The sequence below is a fragment of the Engraulis encrasicolus genome, chromosome 24 (assembly GCF_034702125.1).
Source record: "Engraulis encrasicolus isolate BLACKSEA-1 chromosome 24, IST_EnEncr_1.0, whole genome shotgun sequence".
Lineage (NCBI taxonomy): Eukaryota > Metazoa > Chordata > Actinopteri > Clupeiformes > Engraulidae > Engraulis > Engraulis encrasicolus.
In genome coordinates, this window is record NC_085880.1 from 25407068 (window position 1) to 25430410 (window position 23343).

The 23343-nt window shown below is 41.0% G+C and overlaps 1 protein-coding gene across 2 annotated transcripts; it reads right to left on the reverse strand.

Annotated features, from left to right (window-relative positions):
* Window positions 1-362: 362 nt before the first annotated feature.
* LOC134440917 (solute carrier family 22 member 7-like) lies at window positions 363-12638 on the reverse strand. 2 transcript variants are annotated; one of them, XM_063191071.1, is made up of 11 exons: window positions 12564-12638; window positions 9653-10142; window positions 9444-9547; window positions 9166-9320; window positions 8809-8977; window positions 8126-8240; window positions 5287-5393; window positions 4833-5047; window positions 1997-2105; window positions 746-952; window positions 363-618 (listed from the first exon to the last, which is right to left on the reverse strand). In XM_063191071.1, exons 2-11 carry the CDS (start codon window positions 10037-10039, stop codon window positions 576-578), a joined length of 1611 nt encoding a protein of 536 aa, XP_063047141.1. In that variant the 5' UTR covers window positions 10040-10142; window positions 12564-12638; the 3' UTR covers window positions 363-575. The 2 variants fall into 2 exon arrangements, with proteins under 2 accessions (XP_063047141.1, XP_063047140.1); XM_063191070.1 differs by lacking the exon at window positions 12564-12638 and adding an exon at window positions 11268-11513.
* Between the last annotated feature and the right edge of the window lie 10705 nt (window positions 12639-23343).

Here is a 23343-nt window from a genome sequence, read left to right on the forward strand (position 1 = left end):
TACAGAGACCCCTTGTGGAGTGAAATGAAAAATTTAAAGCAGTATACAAGATTGTGGCCAGACTAGGTATTGCAACTAGGCTGCTTATTGCAACAGAGCTGCAAATTTGACATTTTCATTCATATTTTCCAAGCAATAAACTAACATTTACTAGTATGTCCAAATAACAGTACAGTTTGCAGCAAAAAATGGCCATTACTGGAAATTCAAACTGGTGGACATGGAGATTTACCTAGTCATAATGAATACTGGTGGTAGTTAATATTAGTGAAGAAGGCAACACTTGTGAATTGACAACATGGATTCTGGAGGGGAACAAAAACTACTAAAAATATACGACTAATTCAAGACAGAACTCCAAACAAATTTACCAAACCTTTTTTATGCATCTTTAAATGTTCATGCAAAACATTACAAACTCCTTAAAAACAGGAGAAAAACAAAATAAACAAGGAAAAAAGCACCAGAAATACCTAAAAGTTCTTAAAAAAGACAATAAGAAATAATAATAATAACGTGAACATTAAAGTTTATGGACTGAATGACCATTACCAAAGAATTCCAGAGTAAACGCTTCAAAGATCTTGGGTACTTGATAGCTTTGGTTTCTGAGTGAACCTGAAAATGCCCAGAGAGAGAGAGAGAGAGAGAGAGAGAGAGAGAGAGACAGAGAGAGAGTGTGTAAATTGCAAAAGAAACAAGCAGGTGCACCATTGATTTATCTTTTTGCACAGCAAAACAATACCTCGTTTCCTCAATGTCATCAATGAATTCAGGCAGAGGAACATCTCTGGTCTCTGGCAGAAGACATGCGACGAGACCGCTGAGGACCGCGACAGCACAAAACACGATACTGGGGAGAAGCTTCCAGACATCCTCTAGCAGGATGACCAAAGGGGCCAGCGATACACCCATCCGTGCGATGAAGGAGGTGTATCCAATGCCGTTCTGTCTGAAGTCCCCAAAAAAACAATGTCAGAGGTAAGAGTGATCAAAAGCACACAGTGGTGTCATCCATAAATCGCCAGGGAGGCACATGATCCCTCACACTGTACAGGTTAGCCTGAAAAATACTTTTCCGTTGCGCACCTCTGGACAGTAGCCTTCACCAAGTGCAAAGGCGCAAAGGTGCAAATATGGACGTTGTTAGATTTCCCCATAGATATGGATATGTCGACCAAGTCAGCAAAAACAGAACTTTAGGTTACAAATATAGTAACCCCGGTTATTAGAGGGAGATGCAGGAAACATTTCACAAGAACGTCCCTCTTGCCACCGCAATGAGAGGAATTTCACTTAGCTTGAGGGTCTGAGGGTGGACAGACATATTTCCCAAACGGCATGGTTGACCCACCTCCCTTGGTTTGCTACTGGTTGTTTGCTTCCCGATAAAGTAGAAGTAGTAGAGTTCCCAACTTTTCCAGAGCTCGGAAACAATATTTGTATCGCTCCTGGCCAGACTAGAAGCAACGCTGAAGGTGTTGTGTCACTAGGATGGCGCACCGCACCTGGATTGGCCCTGATGGGTGTTTTTGCTTAACCCATTGTGTCCTGGAAGCACATATACGCTGCATTCAGGTTTTTTAGATTTTAGCTGTTTTATTAAAAATGTGGGTAGGTTGGAGCTGAATGAAAACATACTAAGGCAAAGCGAGGACCCTAGCTTTTATATGTCACTCATTTCATGGTTGTATGTGCTTCGGAGGCTGAGCTATTCAGGATTTAATAGGCAGAGGGCACCCTTTCCCAAAAAGGGCTTATGACAAAATGGGTTAAAAGCTTCAACAATGTCTCCCTCATCTCCCTCAGGGAACCGGGGTTACTATGTGTAACGTTAAGTTGTGTCTGCTAATCTGAGGTTTCGGGGAAGTTTTTGCAGTGTATGGTGACTGCATAAGCCTGGTTTAGCAAGAGATGATGAAGAAATTTCATATGACAGAATTCTCAGACATCCTGAATAACACCAGATTCTAAAACAGATTAGACTATTCCTTACCTGACGACAGTTGGGTAAAGCTCTGTGGTGTACAGGAACATGATGGTGAAGGCAGCTTCGGACAGACCTTTTCCCAACACACCCACCACAGTGCGAACTACCCACAGACCTGCGGAGAAAATCAAGATGATCAAGAAAGTGTGGTGTCAGAGTGTCAAAGTGAAGAGCCTGGCATTTTGTTCTCCGGTCCTCTGGCTGCACGTGTGCGCTTCCCATCACAGATTTTTAGTTGCATGATAACTTTTAAATGAGTGAACAGATGGGGGAAATCATTCTTAAAATCGATTAAATGTTCATTTACAAAGACATAAACCTACCCAGAGAGTCCAACTCAGTGTAAACCTTAATTTAAAGTGCTACTTTTAAAAATAGTGTAAAACTGCCTATCCCAAAAAAACAAAAACAAAAAAACACAAAAAACAAATGATTTGTCAATTCACAGCATCACTCGTATGTATTGCACAACTCAAATATGTACAAATTCAGAATAAAACATGGGGATAAATACTTGAATATACCTCAAGTGCCTAAGAGACATACTAGTGCAGCTTCTGTAGCAAGTTAATGGGGTTGAGGGCCTCACCAAAGTGAACAGTAAGCAGCTCAGCAGATTATACAGGTATTGTTTAATACAGCATACCTTTTCGTGCATATTGAATCATGAATAGTTTTTTAGGCTCTGCTGTCAGTATTTAGTCTTAGGATGCTGCACAGTTCACAGTATGGTTGCAGTGTTTGCACACCACTGTGTTGTTCAAGTTGACTTTTGAGAGACTCTCCCAGCCTCTAGACTTCCTCTACTGTTTCCTTCTTATTCTCAGCAGCACTGCATTTAATGGAAAACAAATGGTACATTACATAAAGCACCAGGGAACTTGAGCTTTGGGATGCAATTGCAGGACCCTTAGGTGTCATGGCTTACTCACATATATTTTTGCATATTTCATTGATGTAATTTCCTAGTCAAGAATGTTTATGTTCTCAGGCCTGTTCCTTGTTCGACAATTGATCTTTGGAACGTGCCAAAGGCAACCAGGTCTATGGGTTTCTTCCATGTACAGTACATCCGTACTTTTTATATTACTATAGATCACCCAGTCATGCCTAAAAACAACATCTACAGTGCCAAGCAAAATAATAAGCCTGGCTATGGCAACGAAAAAGCGCAGAAACTGCAGTCAGGCCCAATTTGTAAAAAGAGTTCTCAATGGGGCCCTACCATGGCCTAATCCTAATGGCACTCGTCTACTATACAGCCGACCCAGGTTCAATTGCCGGCCCTTCCCCGTCTCTCTCTCCCCATTAGCTTCCTGTCACCATCTTCACTTTACCATCATAAATAAAGTCAAAAAGACCAAAAATATATAGTTAAAAACAAAAAGAGATCTCAAAGGGCAGGGATAACCTGCATCAAAGCAATGCCTCCACTTCATTTGCATATGGTGACAGAAATACAACAATACAGGGAAAATTGTAAATGCAGGGGACATGAATGACAAAAGGACTGGCAATAAATAAATGTCAGAAAGAAATACAGGGAATGTATTCCAGGTACAAAGCAATGCAGAATAGAATTAGAAAAGGGGAAAAAATGGTGAATGGACGCTGAAAATAAATTCAAAGGAAAAATGGGATGCAGAAATTGTCCAGCTTAGCAGTCTATATTGAATAACTTCTTTTTAATATTTAACAACTTTTGTTTAGTTTGGTCATGATTAATATAGTCGAGTAGAGTAGAGTAACTTAACCCTGTGAAACCTGAACCATGAAAGCAATGAGAGAAAATTCAAATTTTTTGGAATTTGCTTCAATATTGGTCCCTTATAAGAAATGTAAAAAAAAAAATCAAAAATTTGTTAAGGTCACTGAGATATTTAATGCATCATATATGATGCATCAGGCTTTAAAGGGAATGAAAATTCCAATTTCATGACCATTGAAAAATGACTTAATGCATTTACATCTTTTTTTTTATTTAAAAAAGTTGTCAGACAATTTAATTTGAGTATTAAGCTTATCTTTAAATATTTAGTGAGATCCTGCCATTTTTTTAAGCCTATCCTTGTTTTAGCAGGACCATATTTTACATTTCCCACAGCCTGGTTGGGTAATTTTTTAAAATCTATGTAAAAACATAGCTGATCGAATGCTTAACAACCTATTTATGAGTGTAATATAGATCATTATTCATTTTTGATGTGTACCGGTAATTTGAATATATGGGTCCATTACTACAATTGGACCATTTCTCCATTCACTTGAATGTAATGTCTTGAAGTAAAACAACTTGTGTGTTTTGTTAAACGATCGTCGTGGTATGCTTTGTAAGTTTCCCTATGGAGCAAATGCATGGATGGCTGACTTCCTGCCACCGCCGGATGGTGCTTATTTGTTTCATCAGTTTTAGCACGATCTCTCTGCAACACGGTGTAAAAATATAAACTCTTCCTTGATTAATTGCACAAAGCAAGTGTTCAAATTAAAGGATGTAGAGTTATATTTCGGAAATTTGTACACAAACCTTTTGCAATTTGACGATATCTCAATCTTGGTGCATTTCCATATTTTAATACATCCAAAAATGTTTACATATGTATTCATTTCCTATTCTGTCATTTTAATCCTCCATATCGCTGACTCGAAATTCCTCCCTAACTACAGCAATTGCAGTGTTTGACCAAATTTGGAAAAATCGTCAAACGTTCAAAATACAAAAGATTAGGTCAGTATTGATCCTCAAAGTCAACATGCCATGACCTCTTCATTTCATATCGAAATATCCATTCAAAAAGGACACACAAGTGGTGCATCAAAGACAAGTGCAGTCATACAGTACCTTGGGGCACAAACATGTTGATGAGGAGGCAGACACCGGTGAGAAGTAGGGTCCCCACCTCACCAGGCTTCCGCCCAATCTTATTCAGGAAGTAGTACACACCAATCTTCCCCGGCATCTCAATGGACGCGTAGATGAACTGTGTCAGGTAGATATTAAGGCCAAATCCAGTCACATTCAGACTGATCCCATAATAGGTAAAAGCCACACCAAACCTGTCAAGTGTACAAAAATTAGAAATTTGCAAAGAGCTTTAAGATTGCTGGCTGTTTTATACTGCAAGTAAACATTTGAATGTAACCCGTTATGGTCAATCAGTTTTCTATGGTTATGGCTTGTCATTTTTTATGCTCAAGGGTGACAGAGTAGATCCTGAATTACACTGAAAAAACACATTTCAAGCAGATGGAAAAAAGTCCAACATAATGTGCAATGTGTTCTTATTGACCCTTACCACACTATTCCAGTACAGATGGCCAATTTACGGATATTTGGAGTTCTCATTAAGTCCACAAGGGTGTACTTCCGGTGTTGCTCTCCCATCACTGCATCAAGTAGAGTCTGGGGGAAAAAAAAACACAAATTCAAGGAAAGAATGAATGATTTTTTCCCTTCCTTGACAAACGGTAGTCTTGCACATTCATGAGCACACAATAAAGACATCTGAATATCTCCAATATAAATTCCACTTCAGGAAATGTTTGCCAATATACCAATATAAACAGCTAATGAAAATCACATGTACTGTAGGCCTCCAAAAATCTCAGTCCCCCACAGACACGGAGTGGAAGAACGTAAAATGAGGGTGCAGATTTACTCCCTTTAGTTGTCAATAGGCCTGCGTCCAGTGAACCAGGACCTATATGCCTCGAAATCTTATAAGGGTTGAAGTACACAGTAATGACAGGACTAACACATGAGGGAAAGTAAAACTTTTCAATATGGTAACCCAAGGTCATTCATACCACCAGTCACCAAATGCAACAAAATGGGATCAACTGTGGCCTTCTACATGGCTGTGACTTTCCAGTGAACTCCATTCGCCTAGTCTTCAAAAAGGGCATGGCTGCCTTAGGATTGCAGCTATGAACCTTATGTCACATGTATTTTATCCTTAGCGGTTGTGGACTTTCTACCTGATCAACCGTCTGGTAAAAACCATTGCCAACTCCTTATACCAGCATTCTACCACTAGGGGGCATCAAGGGTACACAGAAGTTGAGGACATTTTTGTATGGACACATGATCATCTCTGAAGACAAAGGTAAAATCCATTGTATGTTCAAATCATTTCCGCTTATTTCAGTGTTTGTTCTTTCAAGTGCAGGATCATCATTAAGAAATATCAAACACCACTGAACAAAAGTAAATAAACAAACATGAACTAATTCAATAATTACCTTTACCCCAAAGTACCATTCATGATTCTATAATTGGTCAATTATTCAACAATTGCATACATTAACCTTATGATAAGGTACAAAAGATTTAAAAACGTAAAAATACATGTTATAATACTTTGAGAAAAACACAACATTTTTAATATTAGAGCAGTGCATACATAAATCTAAGCCTTCCCTGTGTGGAAAACCAAAATATCAGTCTTCCAAGAACCAGTTTAGTCTTTTTGTAAAGAGAGTGCGCTCAACTCCGAAAAGTTTCTTACAAAGTCTTTGGGTGCGAGCAGACGGCAAAGTTCATGTTTAGTAAAAAAAGGCGCACTCCCGGATCAGTTTCTTGTAGTTTTAATACTGAGTTACAGTCCCCTAAATTAACTTTTTTCGTCACCAGCCAAAATGGCTAGTAGATGTTAATCTTAGTAGCCAAACACACACTTACTAATGGGTCAAAGTGGCTAGTAAGTTGGTCGTTTCTACCAGCCAAACTGAAATTTTACCAGCATTTGGCTGGTTGGCTGGTGTTAATTTAGAGCCCTGCTGAGTTAGCATGGCAGACAGACAGACGTAGACCCCTAAGCCTCTTTAAAAGACGCTGAAGCCTGGCTTCAACGTCGTTGAATTCTCGGCGGGAAAAAAACACCACGCCCTTTCCTGCATTCGCACGCAGGACGACTATGAGGAAATACCCCCCACTGACAGTACGTCTATGCTTTACCCCGAAGTCTGCACAGTATGATTATGCATCACCCTTTAGGCTGAAACGTCTGTCTGTCTGCCATGCTAACCCAGTATTAAAACTGCAATAAACTGATCCGGGAGTGCTGCTTTTTTACTAAACAAGAACCAGTTTAGTAACATATAATTTCCTTAGACTTTTATTTTCCTTAGTAAACTCTCTGAAGGTTCATCAGAGAAGCTTTAATTATGACGTTGTAGAGAGGTTGCACAGCAGGCAAAAGCCTTGTGGTCAGCTGGTTTATTCTGTACCTCTTGCATTTCATTATTCTCTAGTCAGATTTTTAGTAACATCTCATTATTGGAGTATTAGAGAGAAAAGTCTTTGTTTTCTCTCATCAAAAGATGAATAAATAAAGTGCTTGTTAGAGAGAGAGAGCGAGTGTGCGAATATAGGTACTGTAGACAAAAAAAGTTCCTTGGCTGTCTTCATATATTAAACAATCTAATCGCCCGGTGGAAGAAACTGCTTTGTAGCCTGGTGGTGCAAGCTTTCAAACTTCTATACAATTTACCAGACTGTAATAGCTCAAATAGTCCCTGGTTGGGGTGGCTACGATCTTACAAGATTTTTCTGGCCTTCGTAATATATTTTACCTCATATACAGTAACTCCAATGTGTGGAGAGAAGGTCACGACCACAAAAGCTCTGTGCTTAAAGGATGTACAAAAATGCACATGTACAACTAGTTGGCCTAGTTATTAAGTACACAAACGATGACACGACATGGTAGATACTAGCCTGGTTTACACCCCCCTTGTACAAATGAAACTTAGTATGACAGAATAGTAAAACCACGTTAGTTGCTGTAGATACAGCCTTGAATAAAAAGTAAGGAAACAAGTACAGAACAAATTCATCCAGAGGGACAAACGCATGCATTGATGGGAGGGTCACTTTGGCTAAAAACATTAGCAAATTGTAACGCACGGTAATAGTACCCCCTGTTTACAGACAAGACAAACATTAAACATTTTAGCCTGGTAAACAAGACAAACCCGGCCAGCAAAATGTGCCATTTGCATTCCAGACTAATTGCATTTGGCATTATTTGGCGTTCCACTACCAGAGATGTACTGTATGAAGGTACAGTACATGTACATGATGAACTGAAAGGCACTGCTTGATGGAAAAGTAAGTGCCCAGAATTACTCTACCTCTGGTGTGAAGTCAGCTTTGCATTTGTTCATCTCAGCACATCTTTGTAGGTATACATGGGCTTGTTCCGTCTTCCCATTGGCTATCAGCCAGCGGGCAGATTCTGGAAGCCACCTCTCAACAAGAAGCAGGTTTATTGGTTACACAACTCAACGATGACAGCACATTGATAACAAGCACACTTCACAATCTGGACGCTTTAAGCTAGGCACAAGATATGACGGACAGTTTTAAAATCCACACGAAGCAGGTTTGAATATTTATCAATCGTTTTCCATGAAACATTTCTCACGTTACTGTTGTTCAAATGTACGTGTGTAATATGTCACAGTGTTACAGATTGTGTTTTTTTTAGATTCGGATTTCTGGCCAAGGCCACACGATTTTGAGTCTTCATTCCTCTAATGATCCATTTACTCATCAGTTGGCTTGTTAAGTAGTACATTAATTAATAAATAAATTGTAGATCATGTTTTATTTATTTGGAATGAATGTTGTAACGTATAATCCAGAATAAAAATAATGATTTAATCTATAAAAGTTGCATTAAATGTACTTGCACCACCAGACTTCCGCTACATAAAAAGTCAATGATCTGACAGCTGGCCAATAGAATAATAACCTGTACGGTCTAATCAGACAACTTTTTAGCATGCTGGAGTGATTGCTGAATGACACCTACCACCACAAAGCGACAGAGAGGAGGAGAGGTGATGTAACGGCAATGGTCAGCCAGCGCCAGTCGTTGACCAGATATGCCACCCCCGCAAGCAGCAGGTTTCCAACGGTCCAATCCAGACTCACGATGATGCCGGCAAACGTCCTGTGCTCAATGTCAAACCACTCCACACCTGCCAGCGAACACACAACAGCTTTAAACCAAAATGGAGACTGTGTACAACTCAAGCTAAATTAAAGTTAGAGATGAGATAATATGAGCCTTAATCTTCTGGCCTGGCCTTTAGTGTAAATTCAGCTTTTTCCATGTTCTATTGTGCATCAATGTCAATGCTACTGTATTGAGTGTGCACACACTTACTTAGGACAATAGAGATGATGCTGATCCCAGCAATGGTGAATCCAGTGAGGAATCGCATGGCCATGTACATGATGTAGGAAAGGGAAAATGCAGAGGCTGTCGAGAAGAGAATGGTGGATAGGTAGGCCACCATCAACAGAGGCCTCCTGCCAAACCTAGGACCCCAAACAACAATACTAAAGTCAGGACAAACCGTGCCCGCAGAATAGAAGAGATAACTGACAAATTGCTACGTTTTGGAAATGGATATTCTATGTGTGTGTTGCGAGTCAAACAACCTGTCGCTAAGGAGACCAAATACGGGCGCGCCCATCATCACACCAATGAAGAAGATGGTGGCTGTGGCCTTGTTCATCCCCTTGCTTCGGCATACCAAATTCCACTGAAGGACAAGAGGTTTGACATGACAACAGTGTACTGTACAGGACAAGACCAGGAATATAAGTAAGTTCATCACGATGAGGAAGATGATGATTGTTTTTTATACCTCTGTGGCCAGAGTGCTTTTGAAGGTGCTGTTGTCAAACACCCATCCATTCTGACACGGCTCAGCAGCAGGAAGGTCGGTGGTGTTGATCTTGGATGAGTTGTTCAACAGGTGAAAGGGGGGCTCGGAGAACATAAGACAGGAAGAGTGTTCTCCATCTTGTTCTAATGGGATACTGACGATCTGCTTTTGCTGCGCAGTGAAGTTCCTAAATGCGTCGGCGGCGAGCCAGTCAACAGCACAGTGGTGAGGTGGCACGGCCGCGATAAAATTGTTCAACAGGAAGTGGGCAGGCAGGGTGACGCGTGACACACACTGAATGAGCACTATCATGACTTGGAACCTGCCAAACCCATTGATCTCCGCAAGAATGTGTTCAAACTTCATGGTGGTGGGGTTAAGGGTTATGTCCTAATGTCACCAAAGAGCTATTTACATCACATGAGTCAAATTATCTTCACAGAAGACCCTCTTCCTTTTTCTAAGGAATCTAGGGAGAGAGAAGATGAACAAGAGACAAGACAAAAATCGAGTAAATAAAGATTAACGATCAGCAATGTTAGGATCAATCCAGGTTGTGATTACTGTAGTAAGTACTCCTCCTCAGTGGTCTGTTATTTGAGGCTCTGTGACGACACACTGATACAGGCAACAGTAGATATCTCACTCGGGAATAAAGGCTAATGGGTCAGTGGGATATGTGTAATAATAAACTGAGATCAAAGTTCTTTCCTTGGCTCATTCAAACACTTAAACAAGCTTGTTTGTAATAGCAACTCTGAAATCCTGTGTACGTCTCTTGAATAATTCACTGTTTAGCGCCCAATGGGACTTTCAATGTTAAAAATCTAGCTGTCTAGCATTTCTGGTCAGTGGCTGAACAATTGCACACAGGGCCCCAGGGCAAGACACTGATCCCACCTCCCTGACCAATAGGGCCCCCACCACCAACCCTGCTTACCCGCCACCCACCCCTGTGGTATCCCTGGCTGCACATGCAGCATGAATGTTTATAAACAGAGAAACCCAATGTAGGCCTATTATAATGTGTGTCTAGTTTGTTTTAGGCGTGTGCCATAACTGGGCAGCCTGTCTCAATTTGCCAATAGTCCATTAGTTTGACCAAGACATTACACGGAATTCCAGCTGAACTTTAAAAAAAAAAAAAAAGATAGTCCAAATAGAGGAGAGAGAATACGTGATTGGTTTGTACGGTGGACAATTTCAGTGAGCAAAACTTGTGAAGTTTGCATGGATAATGAAAGAAAAGCCACCAGTCAGCAAAAACTATTGAGTGCACTCGGTTTCTACATTGAGTACTACATCTTAAACATGACCCTGTGTGGCTATTCCAAGAGTGTTAAGTGATAACCCTGGCTTAGGTTAACCAACAAAGTGGTAAACCTGCTCATAGATAGGCCTAGCCCACTAATGTCAGGCTGTTCTAATACCGGTAGACGATTTACTACCCCAGTAGCTACTGAGCCAGGTTCCTTGACTACTCTCCGGGTAAGGGATAGGCTATGCCGATTTAATAAAAAATAATTAATTAAAAATATAAATAAACCGCTGGACATCCATTAACCGAGTACATACACTGAAACAAACTGCTTACCTGCTTCGGTTTCACTGTCCCTATCGCTGAGAATTTGGCACGCAGCCTGCCCCATAGCACATCTATGGCCTGCCCATCCGAATTGCTACAACAGCCCGTCTTCAAAGGATTCTAAATATAGGCCTCGCGAGCACTTTTGTAACCACCACCTGGTGGTTACAAAAGTGCTGTAGCATAGTAGCATAGCATAGCAAACTGTAAACATTTCTTAACGGCTGACATAGCCATGACTAGACCACCTGCTGATTCATGCATGGTTGCATACCACCACAGTGGAAAGCTAGCCTGGGCGAAAAGCCGGCTGTTGACTCCGTGTCCGGAGCCAAAATCTTTGGGTGGAGTCAATGATACAGTGGGTGGAGTACATGGATGCCGTCGCCAGGCTAGTGGAAAGCATGAGCGCAAGTGAAATATAGTAGGCTAGCAATGGAGGGCGATTCATAACTTCAACGCTCAATTTCATAATGTGCTTGGTGCTGAGGGTAGCCTACTGACATCACTAGTCTTTGTGTTGTAGGCCCACGAAGTAACAAGTATGAGGCGGTTTAGTGCCTCTGTCGTGCCGAAAATCGAGTCCCTGCCAGAACATGAGTGCCCTCATTGAAACCTGGAAGCCAATTACCAATTTTTCTGATATTTTTTACCCATTTTTGCAGATAAATCCGACACAATTTAAGATGGAAAGCATATCAATAAAGCATCTACATTCCTTCTGGAAGTATTACAAAGAACTGGTTACAATTTCAGTATTAGGCTATTTCCATAAAAGAATCGAAGAAATGTCATAACAAATGTTACAGTTTCATTCAAATAGCTCATATTAAGTGGAGGACGAGTAATGTTTCATAAGCATATTTTTAGTTCATAAATTATATAATTCATTCTGCAAAAAATAGTATAATTTTCTCTCAAAAATGTTTCAATGAGGGCACTCGCTTTTCGGCACGATGCCTCCCATGCACTGGGCCCTCCCATCTGACTCTGCTTGCTACTCCTTAGCGGTCTCTAGCTCTGCTTTGTGTCAATTGCACTGCACCATGGTGCAGAGACTGAAAAGGAATCAAGAAAATGTTTGATGGCACCATATCCTACACACACACCCCTGACCATTGTAGTTTTCCATTTTGCACATTTATCATAGTCCATCACACTTTTTTGTTACTGACTCGAATCCAACACAGGCTATTCATAATGCTACGAAACGCTTGTTCGGTCTACAATTTAGTTCTTCTCGCAGGTGCACACATATAATATATTGTTTTAATCATGCAAGGATGATGTGATGGTGTGGCGAACCTGGATGGAGGGGAGGCGATGTGCGACTCGTCGAAATCCCTCCTTTTGGCATTCGGTGGTAAGAAAAAGCCTGTAGGCTAGTGACAATTTAAAAGTTCATGGCGCGGTCCATCTGCGGTCATAGGGGGACCCGAAAGTCCACTGTCATTTAAGTAATTAAGTCTAGGCCTATCTGTTATTTGTATTATTTGGAATTATTTGAATTTTGAAAAATTATTTAATCGCCCTGCTCCTCATTTTGAATTGACCATTGTCCTTGTTCCTTGAATAAGCAAATGGTTTGCCTTCTTCTCCCCCTATATTTGTCCATGGCTGGCCCATAAATTGAAGGTTTACCGATTTTACATTTCAAAGAACTTTCACACATTTAATTGCCTATGGCCACTGGCCAGCCAATTTGTTTGGTTCGAATGGGGCTCCCATTTGTCTGTGGAAAAAGAAAACCCAGGACATCTGACTGTTTCTTAAAAAGGGTGAATCCATAGGCTAGGCCTGCTAGATTATCAGATAGTAGGTTTAACGTAAAATTGACATTCAAGGCCTACAGAACAACACTAGCCTATTGAATGGCTGGTAGATTCGGCCTGGGTGCTGCCCGTCTTTCTCCCTGCTGCTGCATCTAAAGCAGGGGTCCCCAAACTAAGGCCCGGGGGTCGGATTTGACCGGCCCTTAGACCGGCCCTTCACCTCTCTGCACCTCACCATTTGAACTGGCCCAAGCAATTAGACCGTGACGAGCCAGGAAATAATCGCAACGTTTTCCTGTCAAGGTTTTCTCAATTGATTCTTGTAGACTACTTTGGACCATACTGAACAAAATAAGCTTTTGCGCCGTCAGTTGGGAATATAGTGAGAGAAATAATATTCTGTGGTTAAGAAATCATCAGTTCATTGTGCAAATCCAGGATGGCTGACAAACGTGGTCCCCTATACTACAAACTGTCATATCTCCTGATAGGGCTACGACCATAATTCGGGTGTCTATAATATGTTCCCATGGTCTGTGAATCCATTTCTGCATGTATTTTGTGAATCTGACCATTTGTTCAATTGTGCAAATCCAAGATGGCTGCCAAATGTGTCTTGTGTCCTGATCTAGAAGGGCAACCACCATAATGTTGGTGCTTATTCATGTTTCCAATGTATATGAATGTATGCATGCAGCTAGGTTGAAAATCCCATCATTTGTTCTATTAGAAAATCCAAAATGGCTGACAATGAAGCCACCTCCACTTCAGGGAAACAGTGAAAGATTAACTACACAGCTAGAATGAAATATGCATTGTAGGACAAGGGATATAGATGAGTGAATTCAGAATGAAAAATGTATTTAATTAATATTCTGTCACTCAAAAATCATTAACCAGTATTTTCATCATCTAAATCCAAGATGGCTGTCAGACGTGGCCCCCCTAAGGATATCTCCTGTTCTACAACTAGCGTTGGAATTCTAGTGTGTATTCATATGTATTCATGGTCCCTGAATCAATGTCTGTAGGTATTTTGTGAATCTGACTCATGAGAGAAAATCCATAATGGCAGACAACGCCGGCATTGGAAATGGCCAAATGCACGCTATGTATTAAGTATGGTATTTGATTTGTAGTCTATGGATATAAATGAATGAATTCAGAAAGTATAATACCTGTAAAAATGAATTATGTTTATTTTCTACTTGGACAGGGGTGGGTAAACCCTGCTCAAAAGAAGTCAGCCGCTGTCAGTCAGCCACAGTCAGTCACAGCTTCGCCAGATTAGAAGCTCGGAAGGACTGAAGTTGATTGAAGTTGCTCTGTGTGTGTGCGCACGTGCCTGTGTGTGTGTGATAATGGTCCAGGTAAGCAGGGACAGGCCATCTGGATTCAGAAAGTGAGAATATCCTGCCAGATACTCCTTCTGCTTGTGCTTCTGTTCTGACAAAGGTTATATCACTAAATAGCTAATCAACCTGACTGAAGGGGTATGGTAATCAGGATCAGCTGGTACTTTGAATTGACTGGAGCAAATAGAGAATGTGATGGGGGTCTTAGTATCTGAACCCTGGATGTCCATCCTATAGGTAAGACAGAGATTGTGCATGTGTGTGCGAGAGAAAGAGACAGATAGAAGTGCATTTTCCATTAAAAAAGATAATCACCTCATTACCTGTCAGTAATTCAATGTTTCTGAGATGTAAATTTGTGCCCTGACCAAAACTGTCCCTAAACCTAACCTGTCAGAGGTGCAACAACAACCTACGCTTTGCCATGCCTCAGTCTACTTGGAAGCAGCGGGGAACATAGAACCCTTTTCTAAAAAAGGGGTATTAACTTCCCCGGTTGCAGGGGGGGGACATAGGACCCAGGGAACATAGGGATGACCCCGGTAGGACCAACACCACAGTGTGAAAAAATCCACCTGTCATGATGCTTGCACATTCATGCTTAAAAGTCTTCACAGAGTATTATGGTTTGCAGGATGTCCGACAAACTGTCTATGACCCTTAGACCCCAAAAGAACTTCCTAATCTAATCTGATCTAATAATGGTGCAAGTATCATGATTGGGATGTTTTTGCTCTATGTTGGTCCTGTTTACCGCATACCAGGGATCATGGATCAGTTTGAGTACATCAGGATAATGGAAGAAATAATATTGCCCTATACTGATGAGGAAATGCCTTTGAAGTGCATGCCTCAATAAGACAGTGACCCCAAATACACCAGCAAGCGAACAAAATCATGGTTCCAGATAAAAAGCATCCAACTAATGGAGGGGCCCGCAAAATTCCCGGACCTTAATCTCATAGAAAACGGTTCACTGCTGTTCATATGGCAAAGCCAAAAAATGCGGAGGTATTCTGGAATCTAGTACAATTAACCTAGGCTGTAGGCTACCTGTTGACGGTTGCCAGACTTAGGTTGACTCCATGCACCAGAGATGCAAAGCTGTTTTCAGAAACCATGGTTGTGCAGTAAAAATATTAGTTTAGGATGCTCAGCAAAGTCTTCTTGTACAGAAAATGTTTGAGTTTCCAAAGACAGCTGCTATTTTTTTTTTTACATTTGTTAGCCACAGAATATTTATGAAATGCATTATTACCTCTGAATTCATTCATCTATATCCATAGACTACAAATCGAATTTCATAATTGCTGTGTATCGAGTCTGAATCCACAGTTGTCATCGGAATTGTTGGCCATTTGGATTTTCTGATGGACTAGAGTAGAGAGTAGAGTGCTTTTATTGTCACCAGGGTTTCCGCCACATTCATTTCACCGTGGCGGGCCGCCACGCCTTCGCAATGCCCCGCCACCCCTCGGAAAAATTCGGAGTCCTGTCAGGGTTCTATCAAGCGCAAACTTGCGTTGGGCTACGGCCCGTTACGCTATGATTTTGGACCGCTTACAGAGTAACGGCGTCCTGTCTGTATTTATTTGTACAATAAAGACAGATCAATGTCAGTGGGCTATCGCCCTTCTCCCAAATTGGACACTTTTCCGTGGATTTTTGACGGTTTTTACTCATCTCTGTGAGCTCTGCATTAGATTTCAGCCATATCTCTCAGCGCAATACAGGGTCAGAAATGGCACCTTGGGTGGCACGCGACGGCATGAGTTATGTCCAAAAGTAGCCTATAATTTGTGTTTGCTAAAAGCCATCACTGTAAAACTAATTCACAATTAAAAGCAAATAGAAAGGACATATGCCGCTTTTTATTGAGCTAGGCCTACTGTGTAAAGTTCCTTGATCTGCCATCATGTTACGTGCGCTATGAAACATCATCCAAATCTGACAGAGAGAACTGTTAACAATGAGTGCCCACTTCGGGTAGTTCCAAATGTCAAAGTTGTTATAAGCCTAAGCTCTCTGCGTTGCTAAGCAGTGATACTCGTGATTTATTATAAAATAAAAAGGGAGAACCGCAACAAACGCGTTCAAAGTTTAAGGGTCGGAAATTGCACCTTGGGTGGCACGAGACGGCATGAGTTATGTCCAAAAGTAGCCTATAATTTATGTTTGCTAAAAGCCATCACTGTAAAACTAGTTCACAATTAAAAGCAAATAACTATTTGATTTCCTCAATTTACTTAAGACCTGATGTAAAGCAGGAGGAATTTTCTAAAGACAGGAAATATGCCGCTTTTTAGCCATTGATCTACTGCGTAAAGTTCCTTGATCTGCCATCATGTTTCGTGCGCTAAGAAACATCATCCACTTCTGACCGAGAGAACTGTTAACCATGCGTGCCCACTTCGGATTGTTCCAAATGTCGAAGTTGTTATAAGCCTAAGCTCTCTGCGTGGCTAAGCAGTGATAGTCTTGAGTTATTAGAAGGGGAGAACCGCAACAAACGACACATTGCGTTCAAAGTTTAAAGAAAGAAAAATCAGCGTGCTGCTAGGCCTACAGCATTTAGGCTACGTTAAATGATAATAGCCTACATGTGGGTCTTGATATGACAAAATGATGTCCATATGCTTCATCATCTTTGAAAATAACCGTTTAGTAAAACGTGTTCACTCGTTCTGACTGTCCTGCTTAATTCTGTTATAGCTTCTGCGTGCACACGTGTCATCCAAAAATCCTATTATCCCCCCTTGTGTTCGTGCACAAAGCAAAACGCTGTGTCTCTCAAAATCTGTTGTTCATTTAACATAAAATAACGGTATCCTTGCATGTCCTTCCAGCGGTCTAGTAAAGTTTTTGACTTTCGGCGTTCCTCTCGCTGTTATCCACATGCGTTTTAAATTAACCCTTGAAACGCCGCGGCAACAGGGACTGTAGGCTTCAGTAGCTATTGAATTGGGCTTTTGGGCTGAACATCTACCATTGAAAACACTGAAATATGAGAGATATAATACATTTTCACAGTCAACATGCAACATTTAAATGTAGGCCTGAAATAACTGGATATGGTGTGCTTTTGATTAGGCTAGCCTATGTTAAATATCCAAATAGCCTATCCATTCATATTTTTCATTCATCTTATTTTGTGCCTTTTTGTTTCATTAAACATCATTTGTAGGCCTCCTTAAAACTGTTGTAGGCCTACTGCAATATAAAGAACCCTGCTATTTCAGTGCAGTAGCATATGCCTGCATTATTATTAGGCCTACTGCAGTAGGCTATTAGTGTGTTTTTGTAGACTGTGTGAATGCAGTTATTTACAGGAAACTGTGATACGGTTACACTCCTGGGGGGAAAATGTTTTTACAGAAGGCACAGTCTTTGCATCTCTGGTTACATTATTAAGGAGAGAGTTTGGGTCCTTGGCAGCAGCCAGATCAACTGTAAGACTATTATAACACATTGGTGTGATACATAATTGGTTCCCAACCTGGGGGCCGGGCCCCCAGGGGGTCTCCTTGGTTGGCGGGGTCATGCCACCGCACCTTCAAGAAAATCCTGGGGGAAACCCTGGTCACTATATAAATACAGTGAGATTCTGTTTGGTAGCAACCCACAAATGCCCACAAAATAAAATATATATTAACAGTAAATAAATAATATATAAAAATCCATAAAAATCCATATGCATCTCACAGTATCGATAGTCCTGAAGTACTGAGGGGGGCAGGTGACGTATTGAGTTCAAAAGTCTAATGGCAGTAGGATAGAAACTGTCATTCATTCTCGTAGTGCGGGCACGCAGAGTCCTAAAGCGCCTGCCAGATGGTAGCATGGTGAAGAGCCTGTGACCAGGGTGTGTGTGATCTTTAAGGATGTTTAATGCTCTGTTTGTGCAGCGTGTATGGTGGATCTCCTCAAGTGTAGGTAGTTGGCATCCAATGATTCTCTCTGCTGTTATGATGCACTAATGATGCACTGTAACATCTTCTTGTTGTCGTGTGTGCAGCTGGTGTACCAAGATGTAATGCTGTATGTAATTACTGATTCAATTGTACACCTGTAGAAGTTAGTGAGCAGATCTCGTGGTAGCTGGGCCTTCTTTAGAGTCCGAAGGAAATATAGCCTTTGGGATCCCTTTTTAGCCATTGCAGAGGTGTTGGCGCTCCATGACAAGTCCTCGCTGATGTGCACACCCAGGAATCTGAAGCTCAACCTCCACTGGCTCCCCTCCGATGTTGATGGGTTGGTGGTAGTGGTTGCCCTGACCACACCGCCTAAAGTCCAGGATCACCTCCTTCGTTTTCTTGGAGTTCAGGTCCAGGTTGTTGTCTTGGCTCCAGCGTGCCAGCTGCTTCACCTCCTCTCTGTAGGCCGTCTCGTTGTTGTCAGAGATCAGGCCAATCACGGTTGTGTCGTCAGCAAATTTAATGATGGTGTTTGTGCTGCGCTTAGGATCACAGTCATGAGTGAAGAGGGAGTACAAAAAAGGGCTCCAACACACATCCCTGCGGCACGCCTGTATTTAGGGTGATGGTTCTTGAATGATGGACTAGATGGTCAGACCTACAAAATGCTGCCATAAATGGATTCATAGACCATGGAAACTATGAGTAGACACCACAATTATGGATGTAGTCCTTGCGGATCAGGAGATATGGTGCTTTGTAGTAAAGCGGCTGCATTTGGCAGTGATCTTGGATTTACAAAATGAACTGAAAATGCTGGTTAATGATTTGTTAGCCACAGAATATTTATTTATAAAATGCATTATTCTCTCAGGAGTCATGCATCTATGTCGCTAGACTACAAATGAAATGTCATACTGTGTCAAGTCTTTGACTGTTTCACCACAGCAGAGGTACTAGAATTGTTGGCCATTTTGGATTTTCTGATAGTCTAAATGATGAGATTTGCAACCTACCTGCATAAATACATTCATAGACATTGGAAACATGAATAAGCACCAGAATTATGGTGGTTGCCCTTCTAGATCAGGACAGACAGTTTGTGGTTGATGGGAATACATTTGGCGGCCATCTTGGATTTGCACAATTGAACAAATGGTGAGATTCACAAAATACATGCAGAAATTGATTCACAGACCATAGAAACATATGAACAGACACCAGAATTATGGTTGTATCCCTTTTCGATCAGGAGAGATGACAGTTTGTAGTATAGGGGACTACATTTGGTGGCCAACTTGCATTTGCACAATTGAACAAATGGTCAGATTCACAAAAAAACATGCAGAAATGGATTCACAGACCATGGAAACATATGAATAGACACCAAAATTATGGTCGTAGCCCTTTTCGATCAGGAGATATGACAGTTTGTAGTATAGGGGACCACGTTTGTCAGCCATCTTGGATTTGCACAATGAGCTGATGATTTCTTAGCCACAGAATATTATTTCTCTCACTATATATTCCCAAATTAGGCCAAATGAAGTAATCTTTAAACAATTTCCTCTCACAGAGGACTAATTTTAGGTATTGTGGTGGTCATCTTTGATATCTGGCGGCCATCTTGGATTCCGGACAATTTTCTTGACGGCGTAAAAGCTTATTTTGTTCAGTATGGTCCAAAGTACAAAAATCAATTGAGAAAACCTTGACAGGAAAACGTTGCGATTATTTCCTGGCTCGTCCCGGTCTAAATCCTCACAGAAAAAAGTAATGATAAAATATACTTTATATATATACACAGGGGTTGGACAAAATAACCCGAGACACCTTTTATTTTAGTGTGGGAAGTTTCATGGCTCAAATGGACCAGCCAGTTGACCAATCTTCATTAATGGCACATTGCACCAGTAAAGTGAAGTGTGAAGGTTCAATTAGCAGGGCAAGAGCACAGTTTTGCTCAAAATGTCCAATGTACACACCATTTTGGGTGACATGGCAGAGTTCAAAAAGAAGAATTCTTGGTAGGCCTACTTGCATCTTTGATCGAGACAGCAAGTCTTTGTGATATATCAAAAGCCACAGTATATGTAATGTCTGCATACCAAGAAGGATGAACCACATCCAACAGGATTAACTGTGGACGCAAGAGGAACTAAATGACGGTAAAATGACAGGTGTGTCAGTTATTTTGTCCAACCCCTGTTTATATCTATTATCAACAGGCCTTCCTACAGTTTAATTTTCCCTAACCTAGTGTGAATCACCAGAAGTTTCTTGTCTTGAAAGTTTCTCATCTCACTGTAATATAAACAGACCTACCATTTCTATTGTATCACTCGTAAACTGTCAATCACCATATTTTTCTAACTCTTTTACATGGTTATTAGAAATTAAAAGGAATACCTGTGGTATTTCAAATTGAAAAACATGTAAAGTACTCACTTCTTTAGCAAATCACTTGTAATGATGAACTATTTTGTGCTATAACTTATGATCGTTATGATGACCCCTGATCTAAAGTGTGCCACATGCCCGTAGAGTAGACCTACCTGACTGGCCCATGTAGGGTAATGTTGAATCGCCGCTGACTTCATCCACAACGTATCTGCAGGCCGTGCGTCAAGGATCGTCAACTTCTCGCCTAGGCCTAGGAACTTTTCCCACAAGTGCACGCCAAGATCATCAGAAAGCGGGAGGTTTCCCTCAACAAGCGACCATAAAAATGATTGATGATGTTTTTAACAGTCCATCACTTTACCTGTCCTGTCTTGTACTTTATGTCAGTCTGTAAAGTCTTCGCCTATGTCTATGTCCTGGCATGGTAGGCCTATATAGAGAGAACGTAATTTCATTTTCCAGGCTATATGACTTGTGCATAAGAAAGTGACAATAAAAGCTGACTTGACTTGACTTGAACTCATCTGTCGTGTACGTAGTTGCAATCCTGATTTACGGGGGGGGGGGGTCGGGATCACTTTCTGGCAAAGCCTTGGTAGGCTAACTATCCATACCATCTGGGGGGAGGAATGCTAACAATTGTTTTTGGTAAGGTATATAGAAAAAGCCTGATAGCAGTTTTGGGGTGGTAGCGAAAACCCTTTTTTCTGCTCTTGAAGTTACTACCCCCCTCTATTAAATTCCATTTTTGAATTCAAATGCATGTGTAGTTCAGGCTCATTTCAGGAGTATTGTCAATATTCTATACAATAGCGCTTGGTATTACCGGAAAGGGGACCCTTCAGGCTTTCATTTAAGTCCATTGGTCCAATCTTTCTGACACACACAGAGGTCACAGCACTTCATTAAACCAGACATAGGTCACATTTTCTCACAAATGTTGGCTAAACTGGATTTCGTTTATCTCTGTGGCATGAAAGAACGCCAAGGACACAAATTAGACAACTTCAATACTCTGTGGACTCTGCTGATTCAGAAAATGTATAATATGCCCATACAATTATTTTTGTATATGTTTGTGAGGGCCTAAACTTTGACTTGTGTAACCACCAATAGTCTTCAAAATAGTAGTCAATATAGCAGATCATTAGCTGGAAATATCAGGCCTTTTTCCTGCCAATGTTTGTGCTGGGTATCACTGGAAAGGGGACCCTTCGGGCTTTCATATTGTAGGCCCATTACTGGCTGTCTGACATTCACAGAGGTCATTAAACCAGTAAGTTCTTGGCCCTACCGTGGCCTAATGGTAGGGCACTGGTCTACTACGTGGCCGACCCGGGTTCGATTCCGAACCGTGCCCTTTGCCGACCCTCCCCCATCTCTCCCTCCCAATTCGCTTCCTGTCACCTCCTTCACTGTCCTGTCTAATATAAACAAAAAATAAAGGCTTGAAAAGCCCCCCAAAAATACTTAAAGGATCACTCCTGCCAATTTCAATATGCTGCAATATGCACAAAAGTGTGAATATAGTTACCTTAACCAATCAGTAACGGAGCTCGCGGGCGAGTTCTGCGTCACCACTCTCAACTGTTTCCTGATTGGCTAAACACTGAGAGAACCGAGCTCGAGGCTTTTGCCAGACAATGTGCGGAGCCAAAATCTTTGGTGGAGCACATTGGATGGCGTCATGAGGCTACTTTAAACCAGTAATTTCTCACAAATTCCGCCTCAACTGTGTGATTTATGTTGTCCCTATACCATGGGAAAACATCAGGGACACAAAACCCAATGATTTTAATAACCTAGCCATGCTGTTGATTCAGACAATGTATAATGTACCCATACAATATTTGTGGGAGCCTTTAAAAGGCCCTAATGATCCGCAAGGCCCTAATGACCTATTTTCTGACCAATTCTGTACTATCTCCTTACAGACATGCATACAAATGTTGGATAAAAAGAAAAATGAATAAATATAATATGTATACATAGTACATACAGTATGAATGTATGTGCATGAGAATGTATACTTATCAGCTTTGAAATGGGACTGTTGTCATTTTAAAATGATCAAATTGCACATACAGTTGACTGCTTAATAATAGACCTATTGTCCTGCCAGACATTTCACAGATTACTGACCAAAGGCATATTGAACGAAATTGAAAAATGTTGCCCAAAATTCAATATGGTAGCCCTTCCCCAAATGATAATTTCATAGGCTACATTTTTGCAGTACAGAAAATGTGTGTGTGTGTGTGTGTGTGTGTGTGTGTGTGTGTGTGTGTGTGTGTGTGTGTGTGTGTGTGTGTGTGTGTGTGTGTGTGTGTGTGTGTGTGTGTGTGTAAGAGATTCAAAGTTGATGCCATCTGAAATTTGTGTCAAAATTCAATATGGCTGCTATTTCCCAAAATGGATGACTTTCATGCATTTTTCTGTTCTATTCACTTTCTCTTACAGATATTTTACCAAAGGTTGACTAAACAAACAAAAAATAAATTTGATTTTGCTTCCTTGAAGCAGGGAATGGTCCTCCGAGAATTAAATGGTCAAATGGCACATAGACAGTCAACTGCTGAAATAACTAGGCCTATGGTCCTTGCAATTGACGTAAGCCTATAATAATCATTGATGAGTACAG